We start from the raw sequence: 17863 nt of genomic DNA, 5'->3' as shown, positions 1-17863 counted from the left end.
TATATTCATAAAGGATATGATTTAGGTCATACCTGAATGGTTTAGTGGTTTTCCCTACGTTCTTCAATTTCAGCCGAAATTTTGCAAGAAGCAGCTCATGATCTGAGCCACAGTCAGCTCCAGGTCTTGTTTTTACTGACTGTATAGAGCTTCTCCATCTTTGGCTGCAAAGTACATAATCAATCTGATTTCAATATTGACCATCTGGTGATGTCCATATGTAGAGTCACCTCTTGTGCTGTTGGAAAAGAAGTGTTTTCTATGATCAGCATGTTCTCTTGGCAAAACTCTATTAGCCTTTGTCCTGCTTCATTTTGTACACCAAGGCCATGCTTGCCTGTTATCTCGGTGATTTCTTGACTTCCTACTTTAGCATTTCAATCCCCTATGATGAAAAGGACATCTTTTTTTGGTATTAGTTCTAGAAGGTGTTGTAGGTCTTCATAGAACTGATCAACCTCAGCTTCTTCGGCATCAGTGGTTGGGGCATAGACTTGAATTACTGTGATGTTGAAAGGTATGCCTTGGATTCGTACTGAGATCATTCTATCATTTTTGAGATTGTACCCCAGTATTGCTTTTCCCACCCTTTTATTGACAATGAGTGCTACTCCATTTCTTCTAAGGGATTCTTGCCCACAGTAGTAGATATGATGGTCACCTGAATTAAATTCGCCCATGCTTGTCCACTTTAGTTCACTGATTCCCAAGATGTCGATGTTCAATCTTGCCATCTCATGTTTGACCACCTCCAGCTTACCTTGATTCATTGATCTTACATTCCAAGTTCTTAAACAATATTGTTCTTTACAGTTACTTGGAAATTCCCTCTGCTCTTCTCCAGTAGTATATTGGACACCTTCCGACCTGAGGGGCTCATCTTCCAGCATCATCTCTTTTAGCCTTGTGCTACATTCCATGGGGTTTTCTTGGCAAGAATACTGGAGTGGGTTGCCATTTCCTTCTCCAGCAGACCACATTTTGTCAGAACTCTCTCCCATGACCTGTCCGTCTTGGGTGGCCCTGCACGGCATAGCTTATGGCTTCACTGAGTTATGCAAGCCCCTTCGCCACAACAAGGCAGTGATCCATGAAGGGGTATTTCTACTCTGCCTATATCAGTAGATTTCAGTGTGGGATACAATCAATATATTGATTGTATTGATTGTATCATATTAAATTTTAAAAGAGTAATCCACAACCATCATCACCAATATAAAATCAGCACTATTAACCAAATCAAATGAATCAAACTGTGATACAGTCAATCAGACTCCAAAGCTTGGGTAAATAGCCAGGTCTTAAGTTGGCACTGAAAAGAGCAACATTGGTGCTCTGAGAGGAGGGCATTCCATACCTGGCACATCACAGCTGGGAAGGCCTTTCCTTGCATTTCCACATAATGTACAGCTCCCAATGGTGGGACACAGGGGGGAGCCCCCATGGTAGGGATGTACCTTTTCATGGATTTTGTTCACGGTGGGGGGGTGTTCTGTCCCTCCCCCTGGAATCCTTGACGTGGGGGAGGCGATCCGGTCCTCGCCCCTGGAATCCTGCTCGGCCAGCTCCGCTCCGCCGTGGCTCTGCAGAGCAGCTGGCCAGGGCCATCCACAGCCGGAGTTCCAGCTGCGGACTGGCTGGTGCGGACGCAAATGGCGGCCGCCGTAGCAGCCGCCATTTGTGTCCAGCCAGGCTGCCGTGATAAGCTATGTAAGTATTTACGTAGCCTATCACGGCAAGCCAATTAAAAAAAACACAAAAAAATGGTGTACGCAAATGGCAGCGGCTACGGCGGCCACCATTTGCGTTCCCTATTTTTCGCCATTTTAGTCTATGTAAATATTTACATAGGCTATTACGGCGAAAAAAAAGGGGAATGCAAATAGCGTAGTGGGCGCTATTTGCATTCTTTTTTTTTCCTGCCGTAATAGCTTATGTAAATATTTATGTAGGCTAAAACAGCGAAAAAAAGGGAATGCAAATAGCGCCCACTACGCTATTTGCGTTCCCCCTTTTTTTCGCCATAATAGCTTACGTAAATATTTACGTAGACTAAAATGGCAAAAAATAGGGAATGCAAATGGCGGCCGCTGTAGCCGCCCCCATTTGCGTACGCGGTTTTTTGTGTTTTTTTGTATTGGCTTGCCGTTATAGGCTACGTAAATACTTACGTAGCCTATCACGGCAAAGACCAGGATTAAAATGGCGGCCACAGAAGCCAGTCGAAAGACCAGCCGCCGCTGCTGGAGCCGCCGCCATCATCCGGAACATCCGCCCCAGGTAAGCCTCATCCAAAGGGGAATCTGGGGGGGGGGGGGCAGGCTGTTCTGCCATGGATTTCGGTGGAAATCCTGAAATCAGTGGCAGAATTCTCCGCCATCCCTACCCCGTGGCAGATCTTAATACTTGGGCAGGTTTATACTAGGGATGGTGGAGAATTCTGCCATGGATCTCAGTGAGGCTGAATGCCAGTACATTTGGCCCCCCAAAATCCATGGCGGAATGAAGTCCCCCCACCCCACCGCCCTGCAAAAGGCACGCAAATCAGAGCACCTACCTGGTGCCGTTCATGCTGCTTTGTGAATGGTGGCCACGGCTGTGGCTGCCATTCGCTTTATGATTTTTCCCATGATAGGCTATGTAAATATTTACATATAGGGATGTACGAAAGGGACTTACCTTGTCCCGCAGCTTTTTTCGCGTTGGGGGAGAGGCGCTTTGCTTCTCCCCCCGAAGTTCAGATGAGGAGGGGGGAGGCGTCCCGCCTCGCCCGGCCGAAATTCAGGCTGGGGGGGAGGCGCCCCACCTTGCCTGGCTGAAATTCAGGCTGGGAAGAAGTGCCCCGTGTCCCCGGCCACGAAAGAAAAAGTAAAAAAAAAAAAAAGTGATAAGCTACGTAACGATTAATGTAGCCTATCATGGCTAGATTTCCTAAGTCAGCCGTGATAGGCTACGTTAATCGTCACGTAGCCTATCACGGGTGACTTTGGAAAAAAAAAAGCGCATATGCAAATGGCGGCGGCCCATGGGCACCGCCATTTGCGTTCCTTATTTTGGCACGTCTAGTCTACGTAAAGATTTACGTCCTTATTTGCGTTCCTTATTTTGGCACGTCTAGTCTACGTAAAGATTTACGTCCTTATTTGCGTTCCTTATTTTGGCACGTCTAGTCTACGTAAAGATTTACGCTATTTGCGTTGCCCTTATTTTCGCCGTAGTCTACATAAATCTTTCCGTAGACTAGACGTGCCAAAATAAGGAATGCAAATGGCAGCGCCCATGGGCTGCCGCCATTTGCGTACATGCTTTTTTCCCCCCCAAAGTCACCTGTGATTGGCTACGTGATGATTTACGTAGCCTATCACGGCTGACTTTGGAAATCTAGCTGTGATAGGCTACATAAATCGTCACGTAGCCTATCACGGGAGTGTGTGTGTGTGTTTTTTTACTTTTTTATTTTGTAATGGCGGCGGCGGCAGCTGGTCGGGAGACCGGCCGCCGCCCCTGCCTCCGCCGAACCGCCGCCGAACCGCCGCCGGGACCCACCGCCGAGAGGGACATTCGCTGAAGGTAAGTCCCATCCCGGGGGGGCGGGGGGCCGGCGGAGAATTTCCCCAACACTTTCGGGGGGCAAATGCCTTGGCACTCGGCCTCCCGAAGATTCGTGGAGAAATTCTCCGCCATCCCTATTTACATAGCCTATCACGGATAACGCAGGGATGCCATTCGCGTCCCTGCGGAGGCCGTGATAGGCTAACGTAAATACTTACGGAGCCTATCACAGGAAAAAAAAGGGACTGCAAATCACGACCGCAATAGCCACCGCCACTTGCGTTCCCTTTTTTTCACTATGATAGGCTATGTAAATATTTATGTAGCCTATCATGGCGAAAAAAAGGGACGCAAATGGCAGCGGCTATGGCGGCTGCCATTTGCGTCCCAGTGTAGCCCAGCAGTGGCCGGATTTTGCTGCGGGTGGCCCCAGCCAGCGGCTCTGCAGAGCTGCTGTGGAGCGGAGATGGCCAGCAAGGATTTCGGGGGGAGGGACAGAGCTCCTTCCCCCCACCGCAGATGTCACGAAACAAAACAGGTAAGTCGTTTCATACATCCCTAGTTTATACAGGTTTTGGGGACACAGTGAGAAAATATACTACTTTTTGAAAGGAATGAATGTAGTACGAGAATGTACGAGAATTCTATTTGTGTTTGCAAAACATGTGGAGATGTCCTGTTTGGCATCGCAAATACAAGCAGGAGATCACGTTCTCTGAAATTATTTGCGCATTACTGAACTTGCATTCAAGCTTGAAAAAAATGCACATTTTCCCTGTTTGACTTAGATTCCTGCATTGAGCAGGGGGTTGGACTCGATGGTTTGTAGGCCCCTTCCAACCCTACTGTTCTATGATTCTATGAAATATACACTTTCTCCCTTTGAATGAAATGAAAAAAGCATGCAAACAAATGCAGGAAACGAGATGAGCCAATCTTGAAGGTGGCGTTTGGAGAATCTGGATGATTGCAAAAATTGCTTGTCCACCTATCCCTCTGTGTTCACATGTCATGGGCTGTCTCTAATGGAGTGTCTGGAACATCTGTAATTTGTTTGCTTCTCCTTTGTGGTTATTTGGAATCTGTATAGCTCTCTTTAGCTAAAAATCAAGTTAAATCATAGACTCCACTTACCACATTTAGGTTTTTCTCATTAAAACCTGCACAAAGGAAAATTAGTTGGAGGCAAAGCTTGTCTATTCCTGGATGGCTGCACAAATTGGCACTGATGGTTTTTAGCTTGTTACTTAAAAACTGAAATTCTTTATTGCCCCATATATGCTGTAAAACAAGAATGCACAAAGTAATGTGAATCTCTTTCGATCATGTCTCAATAATGGCCTCTTATCAGCAGAATAGGACCCTCACTGATTTCAATGCACCACCATTGCTCAGTTCTAAGAATGAGTCTTGACTACTATATGGCAGGCTGGAGGGGCAGCCACCTTTTTAAAAACAAGACAAACAAAACAATAACACTTGCCTTTAAGAGCATCTCTATGTCAGCCTAAAATCCTGCATTTAAAAGGGGACTTCCTGCTTCCGTTTTAAATGCAGAACCACAACAGACTCCCTTCACATGTGCTTCCTCCCCCCTCCCTTTTCCCCATCCTTCTCCCCCTTCTCTGAGTCTGCCATATGTTTCATTGATCCAGCTCCTCTTCTTGCAGCTTTTCCTTTTTCACGGAGGGAACTCAAGCAGAATACAAGCCGGGTGATTTGATACCTCATTATCTCTGATCTATTTAAATAGGAACAAAGGTCATTTCGTGCAGGAGATGCCCTGGAGGTTCACGGCATCTTCTAAAGGGACTGCAAACTTCTGTGAGTGAACAATCTCAATAGCAGGATAAAAGCTCCATGTGAAGAAGCTCTACAAAAAGGTCCCTATGGAAAACACTGGGTGTCACCTAAACCTCGCTGCCTTTGAACGGATTTTATCCAACAAAAGCAGCATTTAGAAGAGGTGATTTAATTCAACTCATGTGATAATGTCAAATTTTATATAAAAGTGCACAGGGTTGGCAGATGAAATAAATATGGCTGAAAGGAGAAAGAAATGAGTGGAAAGGAACTGGGGATGAGTGAAAATGACCTCCCAAAGTTATCCACTGTATTTCTGGGTGGCAAAATTGGTAGGGAGCATTTTGTTGTATATTCTGGGGAGGGAGGCTAGTTTTGGAGAGCCACCCTCCCACCAAAAGATCTCAGAAACATTTCTCAAATAATTATCTTCTGAGAAATTTCAGCCTAGGTAATACTGAATGAAACTGTATTGTCAGTTCATACTGGAGGACAAAGAAAGCCATGAGCCAAGCCATCAAAAGCTCAGCGGACATTATCCCGCAGATGGATTCCTCCACCATCCTTAATCCTCCACGCTATTTGTGAACAACAAAAGTGGGGGTGGGGGATGAAATTTTCCAACAGTTCAGTGAGAACCTGAAAAAGAACTAGGGATGTACGAAAGTCACTTACCTGGTCTCGCAGCTTGCTTTGCAGTGGGGGGGAGGTGCTTCGCTTCTCCTCCTGAAGTTCAGGCCGGGGGGGGAGGCTTCCCGCCTCACCCGGCCAAAATTCAGGCCGAGGAGAAGCACCCCATCTCCCCGGCCACGAACTTCAAAAGAAGAAGAAGAAAAGCGCCGTGATAGGCTACGTAACGATTTACATAGCCTATCACGGCTAGATCTGCAAAGTCAGCCATGATAGGCTACGTTAATCATCACGTAGCCTATCATAGGTGACTTTAAAAAAAAAAAAGCGCGTACGGATAACGGCGGCCCCCATAGGGAGCCGCCATTCGCGTTCCTTATTTGGTCCCTGTAGACTACGTAAAGATTTACGTAGACTACGGTGAAAATAAGGGCAATGCAAATAGCGTTCCCTTATTTTCGCCATAGTCTACATAAATCTTTACATAGACTACCGCTGTCCAAATAAGGAACGCAAATGCGTACGCGCTTTTTTTTTTTTTCCCAAAGTCACCCATGATAGGCTACATGACGATTTACGTAGCCTATCACGGCTGACTTTGGAAATCTAGCCATGATAGGCTACGTAAATCATCACGTAGCCTATTACGGGTGTGTGTGTTTTTTTTTTACTGTACTTTTTTTTTTTGTAATGGCGGCGGCGACAGCCGGTCAGGAGACCGGCCGCCGCCCCCGCCAAAATGCCGCCAAAATGCCACCGGGACCTGCTGCCGAGAGGGACATTCGCCAAAGGTAAGTCCCATCCCAGTGGGGGGCAGGGGGCCGGTGGAGAATTTCCCCACCAATTTTGGAGGGCCAAATGCATCAGCACTCGGCCTCCCGAAGATTCGTGGAGAAATTCTCCGCCATCCCTACCCATGCCCCACCCCATTAAGGAGTGTTAATGTGAAATGCTGAGGCCTGAGACCCTGAAGCAAACTGAACCCTCCCTGCTACTCCTGCCTCTAGTAATTAAGACAAAGCAGGTGCCACTGGTGAGAGCACCTGATCCATGTCAAGAAGCCCCCAAGCCTTTTGATGTGTGCTCAACTTGTGTGCTGAAGTGAAAGGGCAGACCAAAAGAAAACAAAGTTGAATGTCAAGCAGACATCCGTTTAATTTAAGCAGGATTTCTCCCCCTGTCCTCCCCCCAATTATTTATGTAGTGAATTATAGTGGGTGACTGCCCATTGCTAAGCACACATAAGACAAAGACTTAAAGTCGAAATGATGAGTCAATACACTATAATAGACCCATGAGGAATACCTACTGTATTTAATCCATCAGGAAGTGACAGAAGCAATTTCATAGGCCCTTTGGTGCCCACAAGTGTGTAGGGAGGAGCAAGGGCCATGAAGAGCTTGACTTTTTGAGCAAGCTGTGGCATGGCTGAAAAGGCAATAAAACCTGCAGAAGAGAGACAATTTCAGAAATGGCCAGCTGTGACACATTAAAGACTAGCAAGGGTTTGATATTTGCAGAAGTCTTTGGGTCTTTACAACCTTTGCTTGAGTTGAGCTTCCGGGATGCTAAAAACAGATCCCAGCAACAGCGCTGCTTTCCTTGCCTAATGCTCCTGCAATCTGAGTCTTCAAGGGCAAAATCCTAGGTGTGTTTAGGCAGAAAGAAGTCCTACAACTCCCAGCATTCACCAGCCTGCCATGCATGCTGTCTAAACATGCATCGGATTGAACCTTGCATCTACGTTCCAGTTACCTCTTTTCTTGTAAGTTCCATTCGGGTGTAGGTTGGATGCCTTCCTCTTCAGTTAGGGCACTTCTCTGTCCATGAGCAGAGTACCATTCCTGGCCTGTGCCATGACAGTGACGGAAAGAGGGAAGGGGGCGGACTTCCCTTCTCTCTGCATACCTCCATTGCTGTTGCCATCAAAGAAGTACAGAATGGGAAGGGCGGAAACTATGTTTTAGGGGCCTGCCTTTTGGGGACAGAAGTTGCTGGTGGGAATGGTTGGCAGGATTTTTCCAAGCTCTAGGACTGGCTCAGAAAAAGTTACCTGAGTTCTTTGGAAGAACTCGGAATGTTCCAAATGAAACTTGAGGTGAGCTTCAAACTGTCTTTATTCAAGTTGTTCACACTTTGTCTTTAATACTGTCTTCTTTGCCCTATGTCTGAATGAAGTAGAGTTTAGAAAGCTCCTCTAGTGTCATCCTATTTATCCATTCTTACAAAATATAGTTCTTAGAACTGCCTTAAGAAATGAAGCAGGAACTTTGCCATAAGGGGAAAACTTTGCAAAGAGACAATATAGCCAGGGATGGGAAAACTATGGCCTGCAAGAACTCCAGCCTATGCAGACTGGCAGCTTCTTCCCCGGGCTCACCCCTCTGCCAAGGAGAGAAGAGCTTTTATATCTGATCAGCTGCTGCTTGGAAGTGAGAGCTTTTTCCCTACAGGGCAGTGCAGGCAGGGCCAGAGAAGAAAGCTGCTGAGTGATTCAGTCCTGCTCCTTTGAGCTTCTCCACACTTTTTGGGGGGCTTTTTATCTCTCAGCTTTATGGGGCTTCTGCTTTCAGATTCTTTGCGGGATTAAGATCAGCTCTTTCACACACACTTCCTCTTTTGGGGGTGTGGGCTGCAAGTTCTATATGTTTCATTATACAGCCACTAGATGGCACTGCTGTTATAGTGTAACTCTCTCTTTACATGGGCAAATGCAACTTTTTTAAAAATTACCTCATTATCTCAATTTCTGTGTAATCAACCTTTCATTTCTGTAATAACATTACATATTAATCAATCTTTGTTGTTTTGTGTCAAAACTGTAGATTCTTGAATCTAAGCTTTAGTCTGCTGTCTGATTGTTTGTCTGGGTTCAGACAACACAACAACGCATCATGGTGACAAGCTACAGTGGGTTGTCATGTTGACCAAACCCGGACTACTTTCAGCAGTGTGGCTTAATTTTCATGAACAAGCCAGCCTGACAGCCCATGGCTTGTTCTTAGAGTTATGAACAATGGGTCGTTGTGACGTCTGAACCCGGACAGCAGTTTAATCATGGGTTGCAGCGAGTGGCTACAGAGCTGCTCTGCAGGAGCGGCAGAAAATGCAGCCGCACCTCTCCTTGCAACCAATCTCCGGTTCCTGAAGTCTGCCTAGCAACAGATTGCACTATGCCATCTGCAGCCTCCCTCCTGCCTCGGCAGTCTTCTCCCTCCCCTCCCGCACTGTTGCTGGTACACTTGTTAGCGCAGTAGTTGTTTCTTGCCCATGTGTGCCAGCTGTGTGTAGTCTATGCAGCAACCTTGAATGAGCTTCTTATCTTGCTAACTTCATCTGTGACTTCAAGTCGCCCTCCCTCTGCCCCCCCTCGCAAGGTTTCCCAAACTATTTATCTCCTGGAGAAATCCTCTCATTTCACACACAAAAAAACAACTTTTGCATACTTTTGACACTTCATGTGGTTCAATCCCTTAACACATTGTCGGATATAAAACTCCATTCTCTTAGGACAAGGAAGATTGAAGAAGGGCCAGTGACCGTCTACTGGCCATCTGGTCAACTTGAACAATAGTAGGGATGGCGTAGAATTTCTCCCCGAAACTTCGGGGGGCCGAGCGCCAACGTGTTCGGCCCACCGAACAAGTTTCGGGGAGAAATCCTCTGCACCCCCCCGCCCCCCGCACACCCCCCCAGGACGGGACTTACCTTCACCGAATGTCCCTCCCGGTGGCTGGTCCGGCCGGCGGTTTGGCGGGTGTTCGAGCGAGGCGGGAGCGGCAGCCGGTCTTTCGACCGGCTGCCGCCACCGCCATTTCAATGAAAGAAAAAAAAAACAAAACGCCCCCTGATAGGCTACGTGACGATTCACGTAGCCTATCACGGCTAGATTTGCAAAGTCAGCCATGATAGGCTACGTGAATCGTCACGTAGCCTATCACGGGTGACTTTAAAAAAAAAAAAAAAGAGTGTACGGATAATGGCGGCCCCCATAGGGAGCCGCCATTCCTGTTCGTTATTTGGTGGCTGTAGTCTACGTAAATGTTTACGTAGACTACGGCGAAAATAAGGGCAACGCTATTTGCGTTGCCCTTATTTTCGCCATAGTCTACGTAAACATTTACGTAGACTACAGCGACTAAATAAGGAACGGGAATGGCGGCTCCCTATGGGGGCCGCCATTCGCGTACGCGCTTTTTTTTTTTTTAAAGTCACCCGTGATAGGCTACGTGACGATTCACGTAGCCTATCATGGCTGACTTTGCAGATCTAGCCGTGATAGGCTATGTGAATCGTCACGTAGCCTATCAGGGAGCGTTTTTTTTTTTTTTACTTTCGCGTTCGCGGCCGGGCGAGGCGAGGCGCCTCCTCCCTGGCCTGAATTTCGGCCGGGCGAGGCGAGGCGCCTCCTCCCCGGCCTGAAATTTGGCCGGGCGAGGCGGGAAGCCTCCCCCCCGGCCTGAATTTCGGCTGGGCGAGGCGGGAAGCCTCCCCCCCCGGCCTGAACTTCGCGGGGGGAGCAGCGAAGTGCCTCCCCCCCACTGCGAATGGCCTTCGACGACAGGTAAGTGACTTTCGTCCACCCCTAAACAATAGCCAACAGCATCCAGGTGTCAGGAGAGTCTGTGTGGGAAGTAGGGATGTGCGAACCCACCCCCGTCTTTGTTCTCTGGGCGCCTGCCCAGCCCCTGTCCCCGCTCACTCATCCCCGGACTGTGCTCGAGTCCCTCCCATGCTTGGCAAGCAGCCCAGATTCACCCTGGCAGCCTTGTCACAAAATGTGCATTCTGCACATGCAAATCTGCACATTTGCAAAATGCGCATTTTTGCGCATATGCAAATATGCACATCTTTGCAATCACCATTGTATTTTGTTTTAAATGGTGACCGCGGAGCTCGATGAGGCCCTGGGGTGAGTGTGGGCCACTTGCTGACCAGGGGCAGGGGGTGAGTGGGGGCAAGAGCTTGGTGAGCAGAGCTCAGGGGTGCAGGCGGAGCGGGGGTTCCAGTGGATTTATCATAGAATCATAGAATCATAGAATAGTAGGGTTGGAAGGGGCCTACAAGGCCATCGAGTCCAACCCCCTGCTCAATGCAGGAATCCAAGTCAGAGCATCCCTGACAAATGGCTGTCCAGCCTCGTCTTAAAGGCCTCCAGTGTGGGAGAGCCCACCACCTCCCCAGGTAATTGGTTCCATTGCCGTATTGCTCTGACACTCAGGAAGTTTTTCCTGATGTTCAGCCGGAATCTGGCTTCCTGTAACTTGAGCCCATTATTCCGTGTCCTGCACTCTGGGATGATCAAGAAGAGATCCTGGCCTTCTTCTCTGTGACAACCTTTCAAGTACTTGAAGAGTGCTATCATATCTCCCCTCAGTCTTCTCTTCTCAAGGCTAAACATGCCCAGTTCTTTCAGTCTCTCTTCATAGGGCTTTGTTTCCAGTCCCCTGATCATCTTTGTTGCCCTCCTTTGAACCCTCTCCAGCTTGTCTGCATCCTTCTTAAAGTGTGGTGCCCAGAACTGGACACAGTACTCCAGATGAGGCCTAACCAGTGCTGAGTAGAGGGGAACTAGTACTTCCCGGGATTTGGAAGCGATGCTTCTATTAATGCAGCCCAAAATAGCATTTGCCTTTTTTGCAGCCACATCACATTGTTGGCTCATATTCAGCTTGTGATCGACGACAATTCCAAGATCCTTCTCGCTCGTAGTGTGGTTGAGCCACGTATCCCCCATCTTGTAACTGTGCATTTGGTTTCTTTTTCCTAGGTGCAGAACTTGGCATTTGTCCCTATTAAATGCCATTCTGTTGTTTTCTGCCCAGCACTCCAGTCTATCCAGATCACTTTGAATTTTGTTTCTGTCTTCCAAAGTATTAGCTATCCCTCCCAATTTTGTGTCATCTGCAAATTTGATCAGCATTCCCTGCACCTCCTCCTCCAAGTCATTAATAAAAATGTTGAAGAGCACTGGGCCCAGGACTGAGCCCTGCGGTACCCCGCTCGTTACCTCTCCCCAGCTTGAGAAGGTCCCATTGATAAGCACTCTTTGAGTCCGATTCTGTAGCCAACTGTGGATCCACATGATCGTTGTTTCATCTAGCCCACTTCGAGCAAGTTTGCTCATCAGGATATCATGGGGCACTTTGTCGAAAGCTTTGCTGAAGTCGAGGTATATGATGTCTACAGCATTCCCACGGTCTACAAGGGAGGTGACTTGATCAAAAAATGAGATCAGATTTGTCTGGCAGGACTTGTTTTTGACAAATCCATGTTGGCTTCGAGTAATCACGGCATTGTTGTCAAGGTGCTTCCAGATGGATTGCTTTATGATCTGCTCCAGAATTTTCCCAGGGATTGATGTCAGACTGACTGGTCTGTAGTTCCCAGGTTCCTCCTTTTTACCCTTTTTGAAGATAGGGACAACGTTAGCCCTCCTCCAGTCATCTGGCACTTCCCCCGTCCTCCATGATTTCTCAAAGAGAATAGACAGCGGTTCTGAGAGTTCTTCTGCCAGTTCCTTTATTACTCTAGGATGCAGTTCATCTGGCCCTGGAGATTTGAACTCATTCAAAGTAATGAGGTGTTCCTTGACCATATGCCTGTCGATCTCAAGCTGCAATCCTGCCCCTTCAGCCTGTACTTCGCCTTTGCCAGGGGGGTCATAGACCCTCTTTTGGGAGAAGACTGAGCCAAAGTAGGAATTGAGCACCTCTGCCTTTTCTTTGTCCTCTGTTATCATTTTGCCATCCTTATTTAATAGCTGAACAACCATTTCTTTCCTCTGCCTTTTACTATGCACGTAGCTGAAGAAAGCCTTTTTGTTGTTTTTAGCATCCCTCGCTAACCTCACCTCGTTCTCCGCTTTAGCCTTCCTGACGCCATCCCTGCAATTCTGTGCTACCTGCCTGTACTCTTCCTTTGTTACTTGGCCTTCTTTCCACTTCTTATATGTGTCCTTTTTTGTTTTCAGGTCATCCCTAAGCTTTTTGTGAAGCCACATTGGCTTCTTCTGTTGTCTTCCACCTTTTCTTCTTGTTGGAATTGTTTGTGATTGTGCCTTGAGAATTTCCTTTTTTAAAAGTTCCCACCCATCTTGGACTCCTTTTCTCGCTAGCATTGTTTGCCATGGGACCTTACTGATCATTGTTCTGAGTTTATTAAAATCAGCTTTCCTAAAATCCAGGGTACGCGTTTGAGTACACTCGGCTTTTGCTTCCCTTAGAACCAAGAACTCAAGTACAACATGGTCGCTTTCCCCCAGAGTTCCTGTAACTGCTACTTTATCCACTAAGTCATCTCTGTTGGTTAGGATCAAGTCAAGGATAGCCGATCCTCTAGTTCCTTCCTCTACTTTCTGTAGGAGGAAGTTATCCGCCACACAAGTCAGGAATTTCCTGGAGGGGCCATGTTTTGCAGAATTTGTCTCCCAACAAATATCGGGGAAATTGAAGTCCCCCATTACTACTACATCATGCTTCCTTAAAACATTGGCTATTTGCTTTTCAAAAGTTTCATCCTTGGCTTCTCCTTGATTGGGTGGCCGGTAGTAGACTCCGACCACCAGGTTCCTTTTATTCTTTGCTCCATTTATTTCAACCCAGATGCTCTCGATGGGGCTACCAAGCTCCTCCTCCTGTATTTCTGTGCAGAGATATGTATTTTTCACATACAGTGCAACCCCGCCTCCCTTTCTGTTCCTCCTGTTCTTTTTGAACAAGTTATATCCTTCAACTGCTGTATTCCAGTCATGAGAGTCATCCCACCAAGTCTCAGTTATACCTATCAAGTCATAATTTCCCTCGTGTATTAAGAGTTCAAGTTCATTCTGTTTGTTTCCCATACTCTGGGCATTAGTATATAGACATCGAAGACCATGTGCTTCATAGTCTGGCTTTCTTCCTACATGTGTCTGAAGACTATTATTGGGCGCTATCAGCGCTGTTCTCTCCATTGCAGTGCATGCGCCTACGTCCATTGTTACCCCCAACATTACATCTCCCTTCCCCGTAGGATTCAGTTTAAAGCCCTCCTGATGAAGTTCTTCATGCTGTGTCCAAACACATTCTTCCCAGCCTTTGTGAGGTGCAACCCATCCCTAGCCAACAGCCCATCTTCCAGGAAGTATAGCCCGTGGTCCCAGAATCCAAATCTCTCTCGTCGGCACCACCTTCGTAGCCAGTCATTCACCCGGAGTATTTTTCGTTCCCTTTCTATCCCTCTTCTAACTACTGGAAGGATGGATGAGAAAACTATCTGGGCCCCAAAGTTCTTGAGTTTCCTTCCCAAAGCTTCAAAGTCTGACGTGATCTCTTCGTAGCTCCGCTTGGCGGTATCATTTGTTCCCACATGGATGAGAAGAAAGGGATACCTGTCAGTGGGCTTTATGAGTGCAGGCAACCTTTCAGTCACGTCTCTAATCTGTCCTCCCGGGAGACAACATACCTGGCGAGTCCACGGGTCTTCGCGACATACTTGGGTCTCGATCCCACGCAGCAAGGAGTCTCCCACTACTACCACTCTTCTCTTCTTCTTCTTGTAGGCCTGGGTTTCATCGCCTCTGTTTGACTGACCTTTAGCCTCTTGCTCACTCTCATGCAGGTTCCCCTGTGATTCTTCCTCTGCAGGCTGTCCTCCAGTCTCATCTGCAAGTACCTGGAATCGGTTCCACAGCTCCACCGCTTCCACTGGTGCAGAGTGGCGTCTAGTTCTTCTTCTCCTAACTGTCACCGTTTTCCAAGGAGTATCCTCTACTCCATTTTTCTTCTCCTCAGCATTTCCCACTTCTGCCTCATCTTGCTGTTGCTCTTCAAGCTTCTGGTCTGCCCTTTGCTGCTGTAGTTCCCCCATTCTGTCCAAGAACTCTTCGTGTTCTCTTATTCCCCGGAGGGTTGACAGTCGCCGCTCCAGTCCACTTACTTTTTCCTCCAGCAGCGTGATCAACTTGCACTTGTTGCAGGTGTAGGCCATGTTGTTCTCAGGCAAGAAAACAAACATTGCACACACCTTGCAGGTCACCACCACTGGAGAGTCTTGTCCTTCCATAGCCCCTTTTCCCTTTTTGTGTCTAGCTTTGTGATTGTTCTAGACTAGCCTGTGCCTGCTCCTCTACTCAGTAGAGGTTAAAAGCAGAGTCCCACTGGTGTGGAAGTGTGTGTTACAAGACAAATAAATGGGAAAAAGTTAGTTAAAAAAAAAATGTTAGGGGCCTCCCCCTTGACCTCCCCTGCCGAACTCCCCTGGCCAACTCCTGTTTGCTCCCCCTGTTCGCTCGCTCTCTGGGAGCTTGCCTGCTTCTGTAGTCCCTGGACCAGCTGGAGCAGCTTGCTCTGCTCTGCTCTGCTCAGCTGGGAGGCGGGAAACAGACTGAAGCTTCCCGCCCAGTCAGCTGCTGGGAGTACTCAGGCCACACCCCTCCAATTCAGTTGGAGCTCTCAGAAGCTCCTGGTGAGCTCACAGCCAGTCAGAAGGATAAAGGGCAGCGCCCTGGGCTTCCTGCAGCCCACTTACCTCTTAGCCTCTGTCTCCTTTGTCTCCTTTGTCTCTTCAACCACTGCCACTCCCCTGGCAGTGGTTGATTTCCAGATGGAATCGGGTGCCCGTGCCATCCCTGGCAGGAAGGCATGGCATCCTCAGACCTTGCCTTTGAGTGTCTCAGGAGGGAATGGAATGCCAGCATTGACAGGCAGACGGAGGTGCTTTGAACCATGACAGCAGCATTACAAGCAGCAGCGCAAGGCCACTATGGTCAAGCGGCACACATGCCGTATCCTTATGTTCAGCCACAGCAGTATCTTCCCCCACCAAACCCTCCTGGTCCTCCTCTGCCAGCGTGGGAATTTGCCCCTTGCACACCGGTCTTCCCAGTGGGCCCCATAATGGATCTGCTAATCATCCGGCACAGTGGTAGAGAGGCAGCCGAGGAACCACCCTCACCCCTAGAGGAGCTGGAAGGAGAACCAGTGCCTCAGCAATGTGTGTGTAGGGATGTTTCCTAACTCCCCTTACCTGGCTCCTTTGGGTTCCACTGCGGGGGGGAGGCGCTCCGTCCCTCCCCCCGGAATCCTCCCGCCCAGAATCCTTGCTGGCCAGCTCCGCTCCGCGGGGATTCCGCAGAGCTTCCGGCCGCTGGCTAGCAGGGATGCAAATGGTGGTGGCCGTAGCTGCCACCGTTTGCGTCCCTGTAGTCAGCCGTGATAGGCTATGTAAAGACTTACGTAGCCTATCACGTCTGGCTTAAAAAAACAAAAACGCACGTACGCAAATGGCGGCAGCTATGGCGGCCGCCATTTGCATTCCTTATTTTTGGCCGTCTTAGTCTACGTAAATATTTACGTAGACTAAGATGGCGAAAATAAGGGGGAATGCAAATTCGCTATTTGCGTATGTGTGTGTGTTTTTTAAGCCAGACGTGATAGGCTATGTAAGTCTTTACGTAGCCTATCACGTCTTGTAAAAAAAACAACAACCCCCCAACAAGACTGCAAATGGTGGCAGCAGCAGCTGGTCGGAAGACCAGCTGCCGCAGCCGCCGCCATTCCGCCACAGATTTTGGGCGGAGATCACCGAGATCTGTGGCGGAATTCTCTGCCATCCATATGTGTGTGTAGCTATCATAGCCAAAAGCATTCTTCAATAGAGGGATGAACGGAGGAGGAAGATCAGGATGGAAACAGTTGCGGTGCTCAGTAACTCCCTTTTAGGGATGCTGGAGAAATTCTAGACAGATTACAATGAGTTCGGATTTCTAAGAATCCGAACTGCAGAATCCGCTGTGGAGTGACCCCCTTAGGCCCTGTGGAGTTTGTGGACTTTCAGATGATTTTTTTTTTACTTTCCTGAAATCTACACATATAAATCAGTAGAAAAATATGTACGTTTCTGCTGAGGAAACATAGAATGGAATACGGGACAATACACTTAGGGGTGAGCGGACCACTTACCTGGTTCTGGTGTGGGGCATCCGCTGGGGTGGGGTGAAGCGATCCCTCCCTCCCCCCCCAGAATTCTCCCCAGCTGGCTCCGCTCCACGGCAAAACTGTGGAGCTGCTGGCTGGGGCTGGATGCAGCTGGACTTCTGGCCACTGCTGCTGTGCTGAAGGAGCAAATGGTGGCCGCTATGCTGGCCACCATTTGCGTCCGTGCCTTAGGCCGTGATAGGCTACGTAAGTATTTATGTAGCCTATCACAGCAAAAAGCAGGGGCACAAATGGCGCCCATTACGCCATTTGCACCCCTGCTCTTTGCCGTGATAGGCTATGTAAGTATTTACGTAGCCTATCATGGCCTAAGGCACGGACGCAAATGGCGGCCGCTACGACAGCCGCCATTTGTGGCTGCAGCAGCCCGGCTGCGGCCAGAAGATGACCCGGAGCTGCTGCTGCTGCCGCATCTGCCGCCACTGCATCTGCTGCTGCTGCATCCACTGCTGGCCCATCTGCCGCCGCCACCAGGTAGGTCTGTTCCAGGGGGGATTTTGGGAGGTGGCGGGGTGGGTAATCCCTTCCGCCACGGACTGCGGGGGGCAGGGTTCTAAAGAATCCAGCCTCACTGGAGTCCATGGCGGAATTCTCCAAAATCCCTAAATACACTAAATGTGACATACTGGGATAAATTATGTAAATATTTATGTAAATACTTACGTAAATACTTACATGATTTTGTCCACATGACGAAAAAAATCGCATCCGTCTGTGGGCGGATGACGGAACGAAAGGTGCCTGACAATCGGCAAAACAAAGACGGTGTGGATTTCACACAGTCCGTATATCCCTACTCCCTTTCTCTAACTACACTATCCCCCCCCCAACACACTGCTTCCCCCTGCCACTTCTTGCATTGCTTCTTCCCTATGTTAATCAAGAATGAAGCAGAAATG

The 17863-nt window shown here is 48.4% G+C and overlaps 1 protein-coding gene across 1 annotated transcript in view; it reads right to left on the bottom strand.

Annotated features, from left to right (window-relative positions):
- LOC146350798 (lipase member M-like) overlaps positions 1-17863 on the bottom strand; it is a 43049-nt gene that overhangs the window by 12554 nt on the left and 12632 nt on the right. Inside the window, exons 5-6 of the mRNA XM_084845760.1 lie at positions 7295-7431; positions 4687-4833 (exon numbers count right to left, since the gene is read on the bottom strand). Of these exons, the coding sequence (XP_084701886.1) occupies positions 4687-4833; positions 7295-7431 (284 nt within the window). The remainder of the gene's footprint in view (positions 1-4686; positions 4834-7294; positions 7432-17863) is intronic.

This window comes from Heloderma suspectum, chromosome 3 (assembly GCF_057233095.1).
Source record: "Heloderma suspectum isolate Gila_16-S chromosome 3, 16-S_ref, whole genome shotgun sequence".
NCBI lineage: Eukaryota > Metazoa > Chordata > Lepidosauria > Squamata > Helodermatidae > Heloderma > Heloderma suspectum.
The sequence above is the reverse complement of the archived record's forward strand: the minus strand, read 5'-3'. Positions and strand labels throughout refer to the sequence as shown.